An 18,800-nucleotide genomic window follows, 5' to 3' on the forward strand; every position below is an offset into this window, starting at 1 on the left:
TTTCTCCTATAGATCTGCTAAATAAGCAGTAATTTCTCATCATCGTAAATGCCTCCAGTGGAAGCTGCAGACCATAGAAGCCTATTGTGATCTGCATTCTTTTTTGTGTCTTCCTCTTTTGCTTATTTTATATGTATGAAATAGTTGAACAACTTCTACTAGGGCTGAGGGAAGTTATTTGGTACCACTATTAGGGCTAATCATTATTCACATATAAACTGCCATTTACTGTTTCTTATTTTCAAATTTTGAATAAAATATTGATGAAGACTTAGAAATACCTTGGCAAGGCTTTGAAGAGGCACTACAAGGGTATTTTAGAAAAAGCTCGCAAAATAGTGGGGCAGTCACAGTGTCAACTGAATGTCAGAATAGTTAAAAGTTCAGCTGAAGATGTCTTAGTTTGAATCCTTCTAGGAAGTTAGTGCATCTTACTGTAAACAGATTGGTTCTACAAGACTCATCTGAGACAAGCTATCTCCTGATACCTGTTTTTTCTCAGAGCTAGGAGAAACTGAGATGCAGCACTTATGACATCGGATGGAAAAGGTTATTAGCCACTTAAGAGATCAGCATAGCTCAGTCCAGTTTGGGTGAACATTGGCCTAAAACAGCTAAGATTTTTTTTCGCCTTTAAGGGAGCACAGAAAGCTCTCTTTACAGTAGCCTCTGAAGCCCTCTGCAAAAATTGCATTGGTATCAGGCTATGGAAATCTGGTTCGGAGAGTGGGCTACGACACTGCCTCTGAACTTGTGAGGTGGACCTACGCTAAAGACAAGTCATGGAGAAGCAAGGAGAGTCTTACAAGTAGCTATGAGAAAATCAGTGGTCAGAGACTGAGGATATTAGGTAAGACTAGGTGCTATGATTCTGCGGAAAAGGGGAATGGGTGCAAGGTGAGGGTGGGCTCGCATCTGGGTAACCTCGGGTACTTACAAATGTGTTATCATAAAGGGGTAAAAAGAGAAGAGAGAACCACTTCACCCTATCCTTCCTTAAAAACCCAGCTGCCAGTTTCCTTCTCTGGTGAGAAAATTGTTCCTGTTTGAACAGACTTCTGGAATGGTAATCGTCAGGCCTGATGACTGCATCTCGTGATACGCACACCTGTAAAATGCTGTTATGGGTACTAAACATGATAGCAAAACCTGCTTAACAACGTTTATCACTGAGCTTATCTTGCCATCCTGCTCTTCACATGGATTCTCCCCTGAAAAGCCTCAAGGAAAGGCCTTTCCTATCCAAGCTCCTCAGAAGTTTGGGCCTAAGAGATTTCCTCTCTGACTATGAAGTTTTCAAGCAAAAGTGAAGGGGTGTGATCCAATGCAGAGAGAGAAATTTCAGGGAGCTAAAATATGGAATGCCTTCAAGGTGGCAAATGCCAAACGACCTCATTGTGTGTTCAGCCAGTAGCTGGATCTTCCCACTATATCATCTGCATGCACACAAAAAGTTATGTTTCCTCTCCATTACAGTTTGGAAGAAAATTGCCATTTCTATTCTTAACACTTGAATACTGCTGAATACTTTAATACTACTTTATGGAAAGTGAAGATTGTCTAAACATCCAGATAAGTGATTAGACAGACAAAGGAAAATGGCTGTTGTTTTCTTTGGCTATGAAACAGCAACTAAATGGTTAAATCCCTATAATTTCTTAAGCCATTTTTGTACATCTATAGCTTAATTTGCCTTGTAAAGAAACTAGCAAGGCTACTGTTCTTGTTCTTCTGATCTTGTATTTTCTTTTATTTTCTTAGGGCTTTGCCATGAAAGCTACTTTGTAGATAAATCTTTGCGGATAAATCTTCAGTTTTTTTTTTTTTTTCTCTTAATATTCCAGCTGTCTTAAGTCTTTCCATTTCATCACGTTTAAATATATCGGGCAATTTGAGGCAGTAATTATAAAAGGATATATGATTAAGATTAGGCCCTACTAAGTGCTAACCTTTCCTTCCAACCAGGGAGATAAAGTCTGTCTTAAATGTGAATGGCTTAAAACAAGTTCCTTTTTTTTATCCTTACAAAATGAACAAACAAAACACTATCCAGCAGCTGTATTCACAGGATGCACTGAAGATCATCCCTTACTTTGGTTACTGCAAAGTGCCTTTCTTTGTAGGTATCAGCCTGCTTTACTTCCGGTGTGTAGGCCACAGATTATAGAGCTGCCTGAAACTTGGTAATGAAACATGAAACTCACCTGGTCTCACAACAAACCCAAAACTTGGCTCAATTTTTGGATACTTTTGATTGAATTTTAGGTGAACGAGGGCCAATTCTAGAACTGGAGTTCTTCCTTCAAGGCATTTTCAAGCACAAACTAATTACTCGGTCTCTGCAACGCTCCTCAAGGTGAATGATATCTTTCTCTTTGTCAGGTAAACTGGGACACTTTGATGTTCATACCTCTGTGCAGAGGTAGATCTTTATTTCTTCATGTGCTCAGCTGACCCTGAGGTTGAGCCCAAGGTTTTTAATCAAACAAATAGCTCTGCCTGAGCGAAGAAGTCCTAATTTATGAAGAATGCTAAAAAACTACTGAACATGACAATGTAGCCCTAGAGTTCGGGGAAGCCTGAGAGGTAGTTCTGATAGAAAACCAGATCTGTAATAGAGACTTTGATCTCAGGGTTTCTACTTCATGAGTGACAAGCTGAAATGCTGGAATGATTATTTTATGGCATGGAGCATGAGCTTCAGTACACTGACCACAAGAGACATGTAGGCTCCCTGGACAAATGGCATGTTTTCCTTAAGTTCTTCCCTGAATGCACAGCCTGCTAGGGTTTGTCTTCCCAGCAGATTTAACCAGCCCTCTCCTATCAAGGAAAGGGGATTATGCTGTTTTGGGGTTGGCCTATATTTAAATAGCTTTAATGCCTCACGCTACCTTAAACGGGATCTGACGTGACTAGAAGCGTAACATGCTTCATAGCTGATTGATTGGTAGCTGTCACTGTATATGCATATGTTGCAGTCAAAAATGTTGGAGGAGGGAAACAAGGTTCTTGTGCAGCAAAGCGGAGCAAGCAATTCACAACTAAGTCTCCTCTTGATAACTGCAAATAGCACTCTGCTTTGTTATTGCTGTATTAGCAGTGTACAATCAGGTGAGTAAAATGGTATTATTTCCATTTCTTGGTTGATCATAAGCACAAGCTTTTCTCGAGCAAATTTAAAGTTCATTTCCTGCAAATAGTGGTATATGAGATTTTAAAAGTGGCTTTTGGTGAATGTTCATAAAAGTGGAATTTTAACTACTGGGATGTTTGCAGAAAGTGAACAAAGGGAGCTTGAGGAAAAAAAAAAAAGATATTTTCTGTTCCCTGTCCTTTATTTTTCAGTATTAGCCTAGCTCATAGCTCTCAGTCCTCAGAAACCATGCAATCTTGGGTCTGGGACCTCCCCTCCACAGCCAGCGGTGTTTCCCGATTCTTGTATCCTCTCATATGCACACTTGTGCTACAGCCTGCCACAGACACAGGAAGGATGGGGAGAGTGACCTTTCCTAAGAGGATCTTCCTCTCCTCCTGTTAGCAGCTTTCCCCGCAGCCCACCTCTCTGCACCGGTGTGCAGTCGCACTCAGTGACTCATGTTCTTGGGGAAAGGCAGGAGCTCAATGGAAGTAAAACTGGCCAAATCAAGCCTGAGGGCCACAGATTGGATGACGTTCCTTTACCTCCAGGGCTGAGCCCTTTTTCACAGTTTGGATATGTGACCAGAGAAGGTGAAGCAGGGAGTAGACTAAGTTGCAAAACAATCCGATCTTCCCAATTTTTGAAGTGCTCAGTTCTGAACTGGACAGACTCTTCTGCTTTCCCGTGCATCTTTCAGCTCTTCCTGTTTCTCCAACGAGGAGGTTAAGACCGACGTAAAGCTACAAAGGGAGTCAGTCCACTTAAAAATGCCTCAGAGATCAAAAGTTCCTCAATCCCAATCCAGAGAATGCTGCTTCCACTTATTCCACAACAGAAATAAACAGGCTTGCATTTTGTCTGAAACTGAAGCCTGAAGCAAATTTAAGGAATTGCAAATAAAAATAGGAATGTAAGTTGGTACAAAATCTTACAAGACAGTCTTGCTAACATATAGACTACATTAGGCATAAAACTACAGTTCTAAGAATACTTTTAAATATAGAATGTCCAAAACACCATTCCAAAATATTTTAATATAGACTGAAAAGACAAAACCAGAAAGTTAATAAATCTGATTTCACTTGTCAGAAACAGTATAGGAACAAAGGTAGATAACGGCAACAGGAAGAGCCTTAAGAAGCACAGAAGGTTTATTACTTATAGCACAACTCCACCAGATGGATTTTAGTTGAATTTCAGTTGCTTTTTTCCTTCTAAAGTTTATATTTACTTTCAAGGCAAGTGACTCTGGGAGACATCAGGCATTTGCTTACTTATTTCATGTGCTCTGTATCTGTGAAAGTTGATTGCAAAAATATGAAATTATGTTTGATTATGAAAACCAGATTTAAATAAATGAAAAAAAATAGAACTGAACACCCAAGAAGATACACAAAATGACTGGAGAAGATACACAGAATGACTGAAACTTAAATAATCTAAGTATAGATATGGTGACATGCAGAATGCCAGCACTAAATTCCACGATACTTCATCTCCCATCTATGTTAAATCTAATTGTCCCAAACTTGCACCACATTGGCTTTTGGTACTCTTCCAGCTAGAGAACTTGATCTATAGCCCACAAAGTCAGTATGAATCATTTATGTTTTGGCAGATGAATGCCAATAGAAAATTGCCTTACACACAAACTGAAAGTTTTTGTATTTTTCCCAGTGGAAACTTGGTAACAAAAAGTAGTCTTGAGCATAGTACCAATGACTGGGACATAATTCATCATCAATAACACATTACTTTCATATTCGTTAAAGAAAACAGCTAAGTTTCCCATGTAGATGTTGCTGAAAGGAATTGGCATCGAACACATGATACGAAGAATTTTATTTACCTGGTTATTAATAATGTAGTTTTCCTATTTCATATGGGAAAGAATGTGCATGTACGCTACAAAATAATGCTCTTGGCCTGAATATGCTCTAGAATGCACATTGGCTGTATTACCAGTGGCACAATTCACACAGGATATTCTCAGTCATAATAAGAACACGATGAAGAACGTGGACACAAGAGGTTTAGGAAGATATAGCTTTCTCTGTGTTCAGATATTGGTTGTTTTTAAACGTGAGCTTTGGTTAAACATCTCCTCAAAAGAATATTTTTTCTAATGCCCAGTTCACTTACTAGCCTGAAGTATTTATTTATTCCCAACTAATAGAACCTAAGTTGGTTACTGTTTGCATGGTCATTGGAATTATTTTGTTAAAGTAGATAATCTGTTTATACTTTTTCACCAAAACTCTGGTTGAACAGAAAACAACTCCAAATTTGTTTAAAAAGAGAGAGTATTAGGATGTATTTTTAGATTCATATACATTATGCAGAATACAGTTCCTTCTAAGGATCAAAAAATCTCTGTGTTTCCACCAGCTCCCAACACAAATTGCCTGTCAGGGTAAAATTTTGAAAACTGCACTGTAACCACAATGATGAAGGAAATTACTGCCAGACAGATTATATAGTCAAGAAAAACCATGTAACTTATTTCGCGCCTCCTAGCTTGAATACATATGGGACAAATGCAAATTTTCCAAATGAAGTACAGCTCATTGCATAAATTTCAAACAGATAGTAATTTGCACATATTAAAGCTTGGCTTGGATCATAAATGGAGAGCTTTTTCCTGAAATGCCAGCTTTTCTGTAAAGACTTTTTTTCCCCTAAAGGAACATCAATTATAAATAATGGTCTAGCCAGCAAAATTGGAAGGGCCAGACTTAAAGCAAAGAAATGGGGAAATAGGATTGATTAAAAAATTATTATCCTGCCATGCATTACAGGTATCATGTGAGGGAATAGTTTGGGGCGTACTGGCAGTTATATAAATTCTAATCTGAAATTTTCAAGAAGTTATGTTGACACAACTGGATTTCTGTGTGCACCCATGGGGTGTGCAGAGATAGAGCTTTTCAGCAAAGTTAAATGTCACAAGCAAGCCCTTAAGCTCTCCAGGTCCTGAGGACCTCTTAAGATTAGCGTTAGCAGTGGGTAATGGGATAACTTGTATAAAAAGCTATTAGAAGCCTCCTTGCAGTCAGCTAAGTTGATTTAGATTTAGCTGCTTAAAGCATGGAACTAAATCAGGAGTATAATCGTTCCTCCAGAGATTATAAATTCCGACTAAATACTAATTTAGAAAGAAAACACTGACAAGCCCAAATACAAAGAGATATATTTTGTTGCAGTTCAGAGAATAAAGGTTGAAATGAGGTGGAAAGACTCAAACAGCATGGATGTCGGGGACAGGTGGGGCACAGCTACGTACCAAGTCGGTGTATTAACTGAGCAGATGAATCCGAGCTAACAGCAACTCATCTATTACTCTATTACTGGGTGGGCCTCAACTACAGGAGCACTGTCCCTGACCAAGGGAAAAACTCGATCAATTTGAGAGATCAATTCATCCGCTGTTGCCAGGACCCTCAGGACATCCCCTACACCTTCCGCATGCAGTAGGGCACTTAACACACGCATAGCGTTGCCAATACTATTTTGGGATTTGGCCATCAACTGTGTGATTCCTCTCTGTCTTTAGACAGCTGACAGATAGAAAGATATGCCCCACACAATAGCATAAGCACACTACCCACAAATTTTCATTTCCACTGAATAAAAGCCTTTGCGGCGACTGTGGGGAAACCCGCGCAAGGAAGCCCCACGAGGCGTCAGCGGACGAATCAAAATGGCGCGTCGCCAGCGGGACGCCTCCCGCCTCCCGCGCGCCGCAGCGGAGACGGGGCGCGACGGCGGCCGCGAGGGCCCGCAAAGGCCCCGCAGGCGGCAGCGACGGCGGCTCTGGGCTCGAGCGGGCAGGCAAGCCGGGACAAGCCGCCCCCGCGGGGTGGAATAAGCTCTCCCCGCGCCCGCCCCCTCCTCCGCGGTGTCAAATGGACTCGCCGGCTCCTCACCTGCTCCTTCCCGCCGCGTGCCCGTGATGCAGCGCGGCGGTGGTGGCGCTGTTGCCATGGGAACCGCGGGCGGCGGCAGCGGCAGGGTGAGGGGCCCGGCGCAGGCCGCGGCGGTGAGGCGGGAGTGGGGGAGGTCGGGGCGCGGCCCCCTCCGCGGGCCCCCCCCGAGGGCCCCCCCCCGAGGCGAAGGCTCGTGTTTAGGCCGGCGGCTGCCTCAGGGAGAGGCGGGAGGTGGGGGGCCCCCGGGGGGCCCCCCTTGCAGTGCACCGAACGGTTTGCCTTTGTGTTCTTCCTCTACGCTTTTTTTCCCCCTCTCCCCTGTCTGATTTTAGGCTACCGTTCTAGACCGTTTCCTCCTTCTTTCCTTGGCTTTCCTACCTCTCGTTGGTCTTCTTGAAAGCAGAGCCACCTATAATTTAAAAAAAAGAAAGGGGGGGGGGGAAAGAGCATCCACTACGTTGATAGTATTTTTTTTCCTTTTTTTTTTTTTTTATTAAAATACATCTTTTGTCTTCCCTTATGGTCTTGTATCTTTCTACAGTTGTCATTTGGACTGATTGAAGTCTATAAGCCTTGCTTAGGTGAGACCAGAGTTTGATACAAGCGCTGATGGCAAGTACCGACTTTGTTGCTTTTATTGATCACTTTTTTTTCCCCTGCTGCTTCCTCCTTCACTTGCAGAGCTTACTCTTGCGGGAGTTTGCAGGGGAAATGCTGTAGCTAAGTAACGCTAAAGCTCAGGCACGTACCTCATACAAGCTACTTGGTAACTTGTGACTGCATGGAGAGAGACCATTCTGTCAGCGTCTTTATTATTTGAAGTTACTCCTTAAAACGCAGCTGAAATCATAGGATTCGGTTAAACAGTAAACATACGCAACTGACGAAAATAGGTGCTGACTTGTCAGAATCAGTGTGACAACACGTCCTTCAAATGTGTGACAGACTTGCTGAGTATGGGGAAATAACTTAGGGAAAATATTGTTTAGATGTTTTAGTACATGTTGTCATGACCTTATTTTGTGTATATTTTAGTGTCAAACAGTTAAAGTGATAACTTGTATTTGAAAAAAAAAAAGTGAAATTTGAAGCAAGTGGCATCATTGATGTTATGGCCTAGGGAGTATGAGCTGGCCATGAGAGACTAAGATTACATTGCTATACCTGACTGTTGGATTTACAAGATAATCAAAAGGTTTACTTTTTTTTTTTAATTTTACTTAAACTAATTAGTGAAGTAATAAAAAGCATTATGGGAGAGCCAAAAGTCTCAGTTGATACAGTAATAATAACTAACGGGAAAAGGCTGTTTTGAAGAGCAGTGCTAGGGACATTCTTAATTACGCTAACAATTCTTTAAAGTAAATGAAGAGTAGTTGGGTTTGAAGTTATGCTAAGTGGCTAGGGACTCAGTCTAGCATAAAATCTGTGTTCATGATTATAATAATTGGGTGCAAGTTATTACATGTGCTATCGTTTCCCTTTGGTTTTTATGGGTTTATTGATGTGAGAAAGGTGTAGGAATTTAGCCTGCTTTATTTCAAACTTCAGGAGTTAAAATAAACTACAGCTGTCTCTAGTTGTCCTTACGTTATAAGGCTATCTTTAAATTGACTAGGAACAAATGTGAGCTAACCTGAGGTAGAGGGTAGATGGACCGTCCAGAGGACCCTGCTCCTGGGAAATATGCTCTAGAGGACCCTGCTTGAGCAGGGAGGTTGGACTAGATGATCTCCAGAGGTCCTTCCCAGCCTAAACCATTCTGTGTTGTGGTCATTTAGCTGTACTGACTTAAAACTTATATTGACTTACATTTCAATTAACGGAAACACCAGTTCTATTTTTGTTCATTTGCCCTATATATGCACCAGCAGCACAGCGGAATCTGCTACAATGATGAAGTTGGGCACAAAATGGCAGGTGGAAATGATGTGGATAATTAATGCTTGATTTGTTTGTTTATGTATTTAGTGTCGATGAAGTTGCTTTGCTCTCTGCCTCACTGGAATAGCGTCATGTAGCATAGAAAGAAAAAAGGGATCCGATTCACAGATAAACAACAAGTGCCCATAGAAAGGGAACTCCTATCTGTATTTAAATAAACAACCCTGCTTACAGGTATTGAATTTGTTTTTGGGAAATCAGAGGCTGGGTTTGCCGTGTTAATACTTATTTTTGGCAGGTTTTTTCAGCAGTCTTTGACAGTCTTTCTCATGATTGCTCAAGCTTACAAGCTGCTTACAAGCTTTGCAAGCCAAGGGTGTGTATTTTCCCAAGTTGTGTACACTTAACTTTGAATATAACAGTCTCATAGTTGATGTTTGCTTAACAGCTGTTCTTATAAAAAGGAGTTAATGCTTGCCATTACAATTGACTATATTTGGTTCTTAAAAAAACGAATTCATATATTTTCTCAGAACAATTTAAACTTTTGATCACCTATAACCTATTTAAATAACTTAATGCTTCTCACCGTGTACGAAACAGCCATTTAACATAGTCTGATGGAGACCTGCAGTTGTCTTGTCTAAAAGTCACCTCTGAAAGTTAAGGAAAATAGTTTGGAAACTCTGTGTAAATTACTGTTGGAAGTAGTCCCATTGCTAAGAACTCTGTTTCTGCCTTGTGTAATTAATTGCATGGGGATAAAAAGATCTGTGTACGTACAGTGATGAGTAGTTCATTAGTGACGTTCATAAAAGAAAATAATAAAAGTGGTATGATTCACATATATAATCTCTTTGTCTTTCTAATATAAGGAAATGGCTGATAATGTACGACTTGATAAACAATCTAATTGAGAATAAACTTTCCTAATTGCATTCAATGAACTGATAACAGATTTTGAATAAAATTCTGTATTGATTAAGTGCTCTATAACATAATGGTTATGAAACTGATACAGACCTATATGAGAAAAGGAAAAAATATGCACTTCATCTTCTATTTATGCTGGAAAAACAAACTTTAGTGCCTTCAAAATGTGTTCATTTGATTCAGTCTGTAAACCTAATTTGTATAGTAAGCTTAGTTTAGTCCAGGAATTCAATTTTGGTTTTAATAAAGGATTTTTTTTTTTACCCAATATTGTTATATTCTGCTTCCACTTTGTGGATGGTTTTATCTCAGTGTACGCAACCTTCTAAAACTAACTTAAATTACTTCTTTAAATGTTTGCTTACAATGGAATGTGTTAAAGTTTTATCTCATTTTGATTAAAAAAAAAAAAACACCTTTTTTTTAAATTACATATATATTTTTCCCTCTTGGAGCATTGTAAGTTGGCCTCAGTCATTTATGTCAGTTTTTACTTTTCACCAGTCTTCAGGTTGAATCAAAACCAGTGTTATCCTTCTCTGCCTAGATGCTCTAGTCGTGCTAGCACAAACACATTCCCCAACAGAAGAATCTTTGTCTGTTCTGAGATAATAGAATCTTGTTACATCTTCGAATCTGATAAAGAAATAATTGTTTTGAAATGATAAGGCATAGAGTGTTTATTTTTTCCAGCCACAATAGGAATGTTTTGTGCACGCGTGCTACACTTCTGAGCACTGAAATGTCACTTCTTTTAGGTTTTTCTGCCACAGTAGAAGTTTTAAATGAGTTTGTAATATATTATTGACACGTTTTGTTTCATGGATGAAGGTATTGTTTAGATATGTAACTAATTAACTGTACTAATTGTTATTTTCAAGTGTATGTGTGACTGGACAGTTCAGCTTTTGCTCTTGAGCTCACTTATGTGTTAAACATACTAAGCTTGTCCACGTTATTTCAGTTAGGTACTGCTCTCAGCTAGATTCTGGTAACCAAGAGTTGAAGAGCAGTTTCCAAACGGCCTGTCAGCTGTAAGTCTCTGGACTTTAATGCCTTTTTTCTTTTCAAAAGGCATCTGTGCAGCACAAATGAAAGCTCAGCTCTGGCACTATGCTTGAAATTGAGTGTTGGCACGTTTCTTCTAGCAACCTTCCTGACTCTGTACTAGTTGTACTGCAAACATTCTAGCGCAGCATATGGATGATAAGCTTCAGTTTGAACTCTGTACTATGTTAACTTGGTTGTTGGAAAAGTATTTTACAACTGGAATGGAAAAAAATTGTCTCCAAAATACCTAATACTTCTAAAATTGTCTCTGGATTTTTTAAAGTATGGGATAAGTCTGTCTGCTATATGAGTTATCACGTTGTTTTATATGGATTTGTGTATGATGCACGATATTTATCTTCCCAAACCATTCACAGTGGTTTTCCTTTGACTTTATAGCCTTTGTTATTGAGTATTATTTTATCCTTCGTGCTTCCTGTGGGTCTGGTTCAAGAAAGATGCATTTTGTTAATATAAGCAAACTTCCTTGAACTTGAGGGAATTGCCTAAATGAAACAGACAACTAAATCTTTCCCTTGATGTCATCAATGTAATAAGGTGTTTTTTTTCCTCCCAGTTGTATTTAATTTAAATTTGCTTTAGCATTTTTATTGCTCTTTCATATAAACAATTTCTGCTTTCCGTTTCTCTTTCCACACATTAATTTTTTTTGGCTTTGTAATGAGTTTTTGCTGTTTTAATTTCAATCAAATTCCCATTTGAACAGGTTGCTAACTGTAGATTATTCTCATTTTCTTTTTTAGAAGAGATTATTCTAGACATCATGAACATCAATGACTTTGTAGTACTCCCAGGTTCAAAAACTGGAACCTCAGTGAAATTAAAAGCTAAGTAAGTGCATTTTCTCTGACTATGATAGAGATATTGTTTCAACATTTTTAATAAGCTGTAATGCAACATTAAGTAGAAGAACTTACTTGCATAAGAGCAAGAATAATCATAATACGTTTCTTTTCTAGTATTTTCTCTAAGCTTTTATCCTTAAGCCTTTCTTAGGCTTTAATCTACTTTCTGAGGTAAGTTACAGGTTTTATGACTCTGTATATCTAATTATACTTTGCAAAACAAAAATACTAAGCTGTTTCATAGTTTATTTTAATGTAGTTAACCAACAAATCAGTTTTCCTTTGGCCACTCTAAAGCTTATATTGGAAGAGCCATATTGCTATCCAAAAAAAAAAAATCCCAAACAAACCATAAATCCAAGATATCTTTATAGTAGCCTGTGTTTTGCTATATAATCTTTTTGTCCTTATGGCTATATCATGAGGGCATGCAAGTTGGCAGGCAGCTGAGCTGTAGAGGTCCCAGTCAGAACAGGAGCAAGTTCTTCTTTCGCCAGAGCCTGTCTTGAAGGGCCTTTTGTCTTTCTGCAGCAGACAGATGACCTTCCTCAGGCCTCTCATATATTTTATCTTTACTAGAAAGACTGGAGCAGAGTCTCCAAATCCTCTGAGTACTTACTGGTTCAGCAGACTGCTCTGTGAGTTATTCTTTGGTGCACAGAGGCACCTCACCTGCCCTCCATTTTTGGAGCGTGTATTTCAGTCCTGCTGAGAGATAGAAGGGTGACCTGCCTTTCCTGACAGATTTCTCAATGTTTTTTGTGTTGCTGCTTTATACCTTTTCAGGTATCTTATTTTCTTTCATGTAACTTCTAATACATATTTTACTCCAGAAATGTCAGAGAGTTGCAGTTGGAGAAAGTACAGTTAGAACTAGAAAACAAGGAGATGGAGAAGAAATTACGGCAACTACAATCAAACATGAATAGAGAAAAAGAAGAGAGAAAGTACGTGACACTTCTATTTAAATAAGGAATTCAATGAGACATGGTGTGTCCCCGCGCCCCACCAAGTTTAGAATTCAGTTGTTTAGTCTCCTCTCTCCAATCTTTATTCCCTCAGCCTGCCCAATGATAAACTTGTTGTTCTGTGGCTTTTTTTTATACTCAAATGTGAAATCTTGTTTTTTTGTTTTTTTTTTTTGAAGAACTAAACTGGCAAATCATTTTGGGCAGGAATATCCCTTTAGAGGCAGAGATTTTTTTTTTCCTTCCTCATTTATTACCTCTTCTGTTCTCACCTCTTTCCCTTTTTATCCCATAGGATTTGCAATCCTAGATTTAAAGCAGGAGACAAAATGCCATGTCTCTTGCACTATTTCAGTCTAATTTCTGTTTCTGAAGAGGATGCTTGTCTTGCTAGTGCTTTAATCCTGTTTTGCATGCCTCTGTAGCTTTTCAGAAAGACTGTTTTATTTTTTTATTTTATTTTTTTTGCATGATAGGAAAAACGGCTCAAAGTAAGCATAATGTAATGAAGCAAGTGCTAGGCTGGAAGTTTTGATCTCTGCTCTGCTGCTGGCTTGGTCTGTATATTAGCAAATACCTGCAATCCCTACTTCTATTTCTTTGTATTTGTCTTACATATATATTTGCATATATATGTCTAACATACTTTGTTACTGGCGATAAGTGCTGTTGCATTGTGCCTTGTGTACCTTAGTGCCTTAGCCTTGGTAACAGTAAAGGCCTACCAGTTGCACCTCTGTAATTTTTTACTTGAGCCTCCCCTGCTCCCTGTTCCCTGGCCACCCTGCGCCCTGCTTTTGTTTTTATTTTTACTCAAAGTAGCTTTCACTGTTATAGCCAATGGATGGCATGAGCTACGGAGTCTGCTAATCTTTGTGCAAGTGTGTTAAAGCTGTAATTGACTCTAATCTTGCTTGGTCTGAAATTCTTCCCTGCTGTCTTCCATGTCAATCATAGTAGTCACTATCAAATCTGTTGTTCACTAAAATCTGTATTGTAGGTGTGTATATGCACCTAGCATGGTAAAAGATGGGCATATTAGCTATGCTGGATGAATGCCCTAGGGTAAATTGGGGTAATCAAGATTTTTTTTTTTTTAAATCCATTTGTTATGTTTTTATTCTCAAGATTGGTTTTGGAAGAACTGATGGGATTTTCATATGTCTAAAAATTCATACCATTTTCAAAACTTGAAAAACAAACACTTTAAGTCTAATGCTTTAACTCCTAGGCAAGTAGACTCAAAGGGATAACAATTGAAGGGAGGGGAGGGGTTTGTGTTTTGGAGAGTTGGTGATCGTACAAGTTTATTTCTGTAGTATTTCATTCTTAATTAAAAACCTGAAGGAAAACCTACATGCTTCTCCCACTCATGCTTACAGAAGACACATGACATATGATTAGTAAACTGCTTCTTGGTGTTGTTTCCTAGGAAATCAAGGGCTTATCACTGGAGATGTGGACAGGCAGGACCAATGACCATCCAAGCTCGAGTTTTGTCACAGAACCAAAAAAACAATAGTAAGGTAAGAAACTATCAGTATATTTGCAGATAATGCTATTTAAAAACAAGATTTGGAAGATTTATTCTATTGAATATGCCAAATTTAAATACTATAAAAATAAAAGGATAAGCAAATTCTGAATAGAATTGAAGATTGCTTTTTTTTTTTCCGTGCCAAGCTTGTTTCCATTTGAGCTAGAGGAACATCAAATTTTGATTGGAGATTTGTTGTTTTCTACTTGCAATAGCTAAAAGCAAACTTTCATTGCTTCTGTAAGGTTAGTATGGTAAGTCTAATTTGGTGCTGATAGAAGTCTTCAGGAGTCTGTCTTTCAAATTAATTTGGCCTTGTCTAATGCCCACTATGGATCTGAAGTACCAGGCTTCTTGTGTAGCTTTGAGTACAAGTTTGCCATCTCCATAGCTATAACGTATGTGAAACATACACCAAGTTTAAAAATATTAGACTTCAAATTTCTTCTCTAACTCATTGATGCGTTAACTCAGTCATTGCATGACAGTGTCTGTCTTCACAGTAGAACTCCCGTCTCTCTCTGCGGTTTGTTCTCTGGCATCTGCAGGTTTCTCTTCAGCATTGTGTTTTACTGCTTCTGCATGTCCAATAATCTTACCCCATGATGCTTCTGCATTTCTTTACTCTCAGTAAGTACAGAAGGAGACTGAGAGCATAAGCAGAGAGTCTCTTGTCATGTGGCCCACAGTAGCTGGGAAGGCCGTACTTTCATCCCATGAAGGCTGATGCTAATAGGTCAAGCGCAGGTTAAGCAGACCTTTGAAGCATTCTATTAGACAAATTCCAGCTGAGATTGGACTCTGAGTGTTTTAAAATGCAAATCGCACAAGGTTCTAAAATGTGAATAGAGTAAGGCTCACACCTTAGGTTTGGGAATGGACTCTTGTTCTGTAAGGCATTTTTTGTAAAATAGGGAAGCGTGTAGATCTTTCCTGATAAGAAAATACACCTTTCAATAATTTATGTGCGAAACATGGTATTTTCCCCCTTATCTCCTTTTGGAAATGACTAGGGCAACTTTCCAAAAATCTTAAGTGTAGAGCAGGCATGTCTTGAGAAACCTTGAGCTGAGATAGGTAAAAACTGACTAAATTTTAATTAGCTTAAGGGTGGGCCTTGTAGGGAGCATTATCACTTCCGACTGTAGTAACCTACTTTTAATATTTCATTCTCTGGTAAAATAAATTCTTTACTGTGATAACATGGGCTTCTGTCCTTGAGGCTTTACTATCATGGAAGCAAGCACTGGGTATATCCATGAATAGGTAGTGTTCATGAGTGTGTTCAAAATAGTGGTTGCAATAACAGAACTGACATTCTTTACTCCTTCTCTGCGTTATTAAGAATGAAAGACCTACAGGGGTTCTCAAAATCAAAACTGATTCAACTTAGATATGCCAATGTCTGCTAAAGGAAAGAGGAAATATCTGGAGATGCGTACAGATTGGACTGAATGGGACATAACGGAGAGGGCTCTCTTTTTTTTTTTTTTTTTCCGGGGGGGAAACTGTGCTATATATGTTGAGATAGCTGTTAATTAAGAAAGATTGTTTGAAGCTGGCTGAGATAAATATAAGCCTAAAAGGGGAACCAGACACTGATAACTTCAGACTAGGCCGTAGCAATTGCTGTTTGAAGTCTTTTGAAGACATAGGGGTTTGCAAAGACCTGCAAAGGTCTTCTCATCCAACACCCTCAACTTCAATAAAATTGCCTACTTGGCTGCGAGCAGAAGAAAGAGGGTCAGAATGAAAGAATTTTTTTTTTTCTTCAGCCTACCTCTTTCTCTTTTCCCTTCTCTAAGATAAGCTACTCAGAGCTTTTGCTACTTCAGATTACAGCTGTGATGGCTAAGGAGATGATGCATAGGGCAGAATTTTCAAAGGGGCAAAATTAAAATGCCTGCAAGAGAAGAGAAGTGAGGTTGCAATGTAGACTTTTATCTGCTTGGAGGGAAAAATTCAGGAGCAAAAATGCTGGAAATGACCAGTCATTGGAGGTGCTAGATCCTGAAAGGGTAGTGAAAGGAAGCAGATGCCCAAACAAATGCCCCAGGGAGATGTCTGTGCAGCTGCCTTTTAATTCTGTGCAGTAGACCTCACTGGCTCAATTTAGGTCACTGTGGTTATGAAATTTCCACAGCCCTACATGTCTGTGCTTGGGGAAGATCCTTGCTGCCTCTCCGGCTAAGCAAATAAAGGTGGTGTTATTGCATTGGCAGGGGTTCATGGTGGAAAGTCTTTTTTTTTTTTTTTTTTTTTGGTGGGGAAGGATGGGTCACATATTTAGAAAACTATTTATTGTTCACGACAGTGACTCTTTACAAACATGTCTAGCTCTTTTCCTATAAACACTAGCATTTTAATATTTACGAAGTTGTATTCATTTTTATTACCACCTTACACTTAATTTTAATATTCATACTCCAGTAGCTTAGTACTTATAAAAATATTTTTCTGTACAGGTTTCTTCAGGAAAAGTGAAACTGAAAATACTCAAAGAACAGATTAGAGGTAAAGACATCTTTATTAACTAAAGAACTCACCAACTTCTGATAGAATAATTGTTTTGGAAGTTGCTACAGTTAAGTGATAAAGAAGCCAGTGAAAGAATGGGGTGCTGCTTTCTTTTCTAGAGCCAATGGAACAGTCATTTAAGTGTGAAATGGCAAATGCTGTAGCTTATGAAACTTCTGAAATGAAGGGAATGCTATGTGGAAAATGTGAAACAAACAATGCATTACTGGTGAGTAAATTATTAAAAAGTTACTATATAGCAAAATAATATACATATATATGTGTAGTAGCTTTATAATATGTAGTCAAATTAATTACTTCATATTTTTTGAAACTGTAAGCTTAGTCAAATGAATTACTTCGTATTTTTTGAAACTGTAAGCTGTGTGTAGCCTAGAAGAGCCAAGTCATCTGGCCTGGAATTCAGTTTATCAACCTTCACCATCAGCCTGTTGTGTAGATAATTTTTCTTTTTGTCTGAGTTTTTTTTGTATATTTGTGATGAATTTAATCCTACTTTAAATGTCTTGTCTTGTTGGAATTTTTACTCTCTCTCCTGTCTCTCAAAATATGTTTACTTTTTTTGGTTTTTACAGGACTATGTGCATTTTAATTCTAGCATTGCCCTCTGTGATAACTCTACTTAGTGAGCATAAAGTAAAGGAAGGTTTTATATGCTGATCTCCCTGACTGGCAAGGAAAAGGATAAATGACCCTGTTATCAGTTCTTTAACAGGGAGTTTTTTTAAGCTTTTTAAAATTTTCCCAGCATGTGTATGTGGCTGGAGACTGATGTCTTCTTTAACTAAAAGACAACACTGTATTATGAAAATAAGCTATATGGTTGCATGGTTCTGATCTTAAATAATTTGATAAGCACCATGGCACGATTTAATTCTAAGTATTCTTTCTGAACTGATAGTTGCTGGATATGTTACAGTGAGAATTAGTGTTATCAACTACAAGATGACTTATATTTAGTAGAGATAGCTTGCCTTTTAGCAAGTGTAAATAGGAAACCTATCTTCTAGCATATCTAAAACAGCCCGTTACTCTTAGACTTTTCAAGTAGTGTTTGTGTGAACAGAGTAGTACTGTTGCTGAAGAAGTAAAACAATGTTTTTATCTTTTTAAAAAAAAAAAAGTAGCATGTGCCCTTTGGGTGTCCCCTTGCCCCACCGAACCAAATGTACATGCCATGGTATTTTTGTATTGCTTTTATGGCAGACTAAGGTGGTTGCAGCTGTTAACTGTTAAAATAAATGGAACAATTTTTAATTGGGGGAGGGAGCGGTGCCTCTTGTCCTTTGGAAAAAACCTGTGAATTTTAAATTCTGTGAAGATTACCTGGCATTAGAGCCACCTGGATTTTCTTTTTTTTTGTTTTTTTGTCTTCTGACATTTTGTTTGATTAGTACTCACCTAAGAATTAATGTCTTGTTTCTGTAGTAGAGCTGAAAATCTAACAGTGCAAATTGTAGGTTGTGGGGGGGGGGGGCTGGGTGTCATATCCCCCCCTCCCCCCCCCCCGGTGGGCTTTCTATATGCTGTCCTGTCAGTAGCATAAATCCATGTTTTCATATGGGCAGTATCTAGTTTTGGCAAAACTACTATGATTAATATTCTATGCAATCAGTTGAGCAGCAGCAGTCTTTCATCAGCATTTACTTCCAAAAAGTGGAAGAAATGTCCCAAGGAAACTGACCACAGTGATAATTCTGGGTGACACGCTGAGCCCCTCTCCTCCTCGTCCGTGGAAGTGCCCAGAGCATGCTGCTGTGGGGCTGGCTTCACTGGGGTGCCGCCGGGGGGTGCAACAGCCCCCCAGGATGGTCCCCATCTGCGCTGCCTCCCCTTGCAGAACCTGGGAAATGTGAACCTGTCCGTCCCCTTAATGCCTTCCTTGTTGCGTAGCAATGCCTTTCTCTGTGTGTATTTCTGCCACGTTTATTGTTTCACTTTTCTAATATTGGGCTT

The 18,800-nt window shown here is 38.9% G+C and overlaps 1 protein-coding gene across 16 annotated transcripts in view; it reads left to right on the forward strand.

Annotated features, from left to right (window-relative positions):
• Positions 1–6,948: 6,948 nt before the first annotated feature.
• Positions 6,949–18,800, forward strand: part of ZBBX (zinc finger B-box domain containing) — a 29,348-nt gene continuing 17,496 nt past the window's right edge. For 3 of the 16 annotated variants that reach the window (XM_068954395.1, XM_068954397.1, XM_068954396.1), the window contains exons 1-7: positions 6,949–7,154; positions 7,610–7,649; positions 11,700–11,787; positions 12,635–12,748; positions 14,202–14,295; positions 16,772–16,820; positions 16,943–17,052. In XM_068954395.1, coding sequence (XP_068810496.1) covers positions 7,095–7,154; positions 7,610–7,649; positions 11,700–11,787; positions 12,635–12,748; positions 14,202–14,295; positions 16,772–16,820; positions 16,943–17,052 — 555 coding nt within the window. In that variant the 5' untranslated portion in view covers positions 6,949–7,094. Of the gene's footprint in view, positions 7,182–7,248; positions 7,342–7,609; positions 7,681–9,039; positions 9,187–9,209; positions 9,329–10,849; positions 10,920–11,699; positions 11,788–12,634; positions 12,749–14,201; positions 14,296–16,771; positions 16,821–16,942; positions 17,053–18,800 lie in introns of those variants that run through there. The other 13 variants (XM_068954398.1, XM_068954403.1, XM_068954400.1 and 10 more) reach the window with 12 other exon arrangements.

The sequence above is a fragment of the Struthio camelus genome, chromosome 9, assembly GCF_040807025.1.
Source record: "Struthio camelus isolate bStrCam1 chromosome 9, bStrCam1.hap1, whole genome shotgun sequence".
NCBI lineage: Eukaryota > Metazoa > Chordata > Aves > Struthioniformes > Struthionidae > Struthio > Struthio camelus.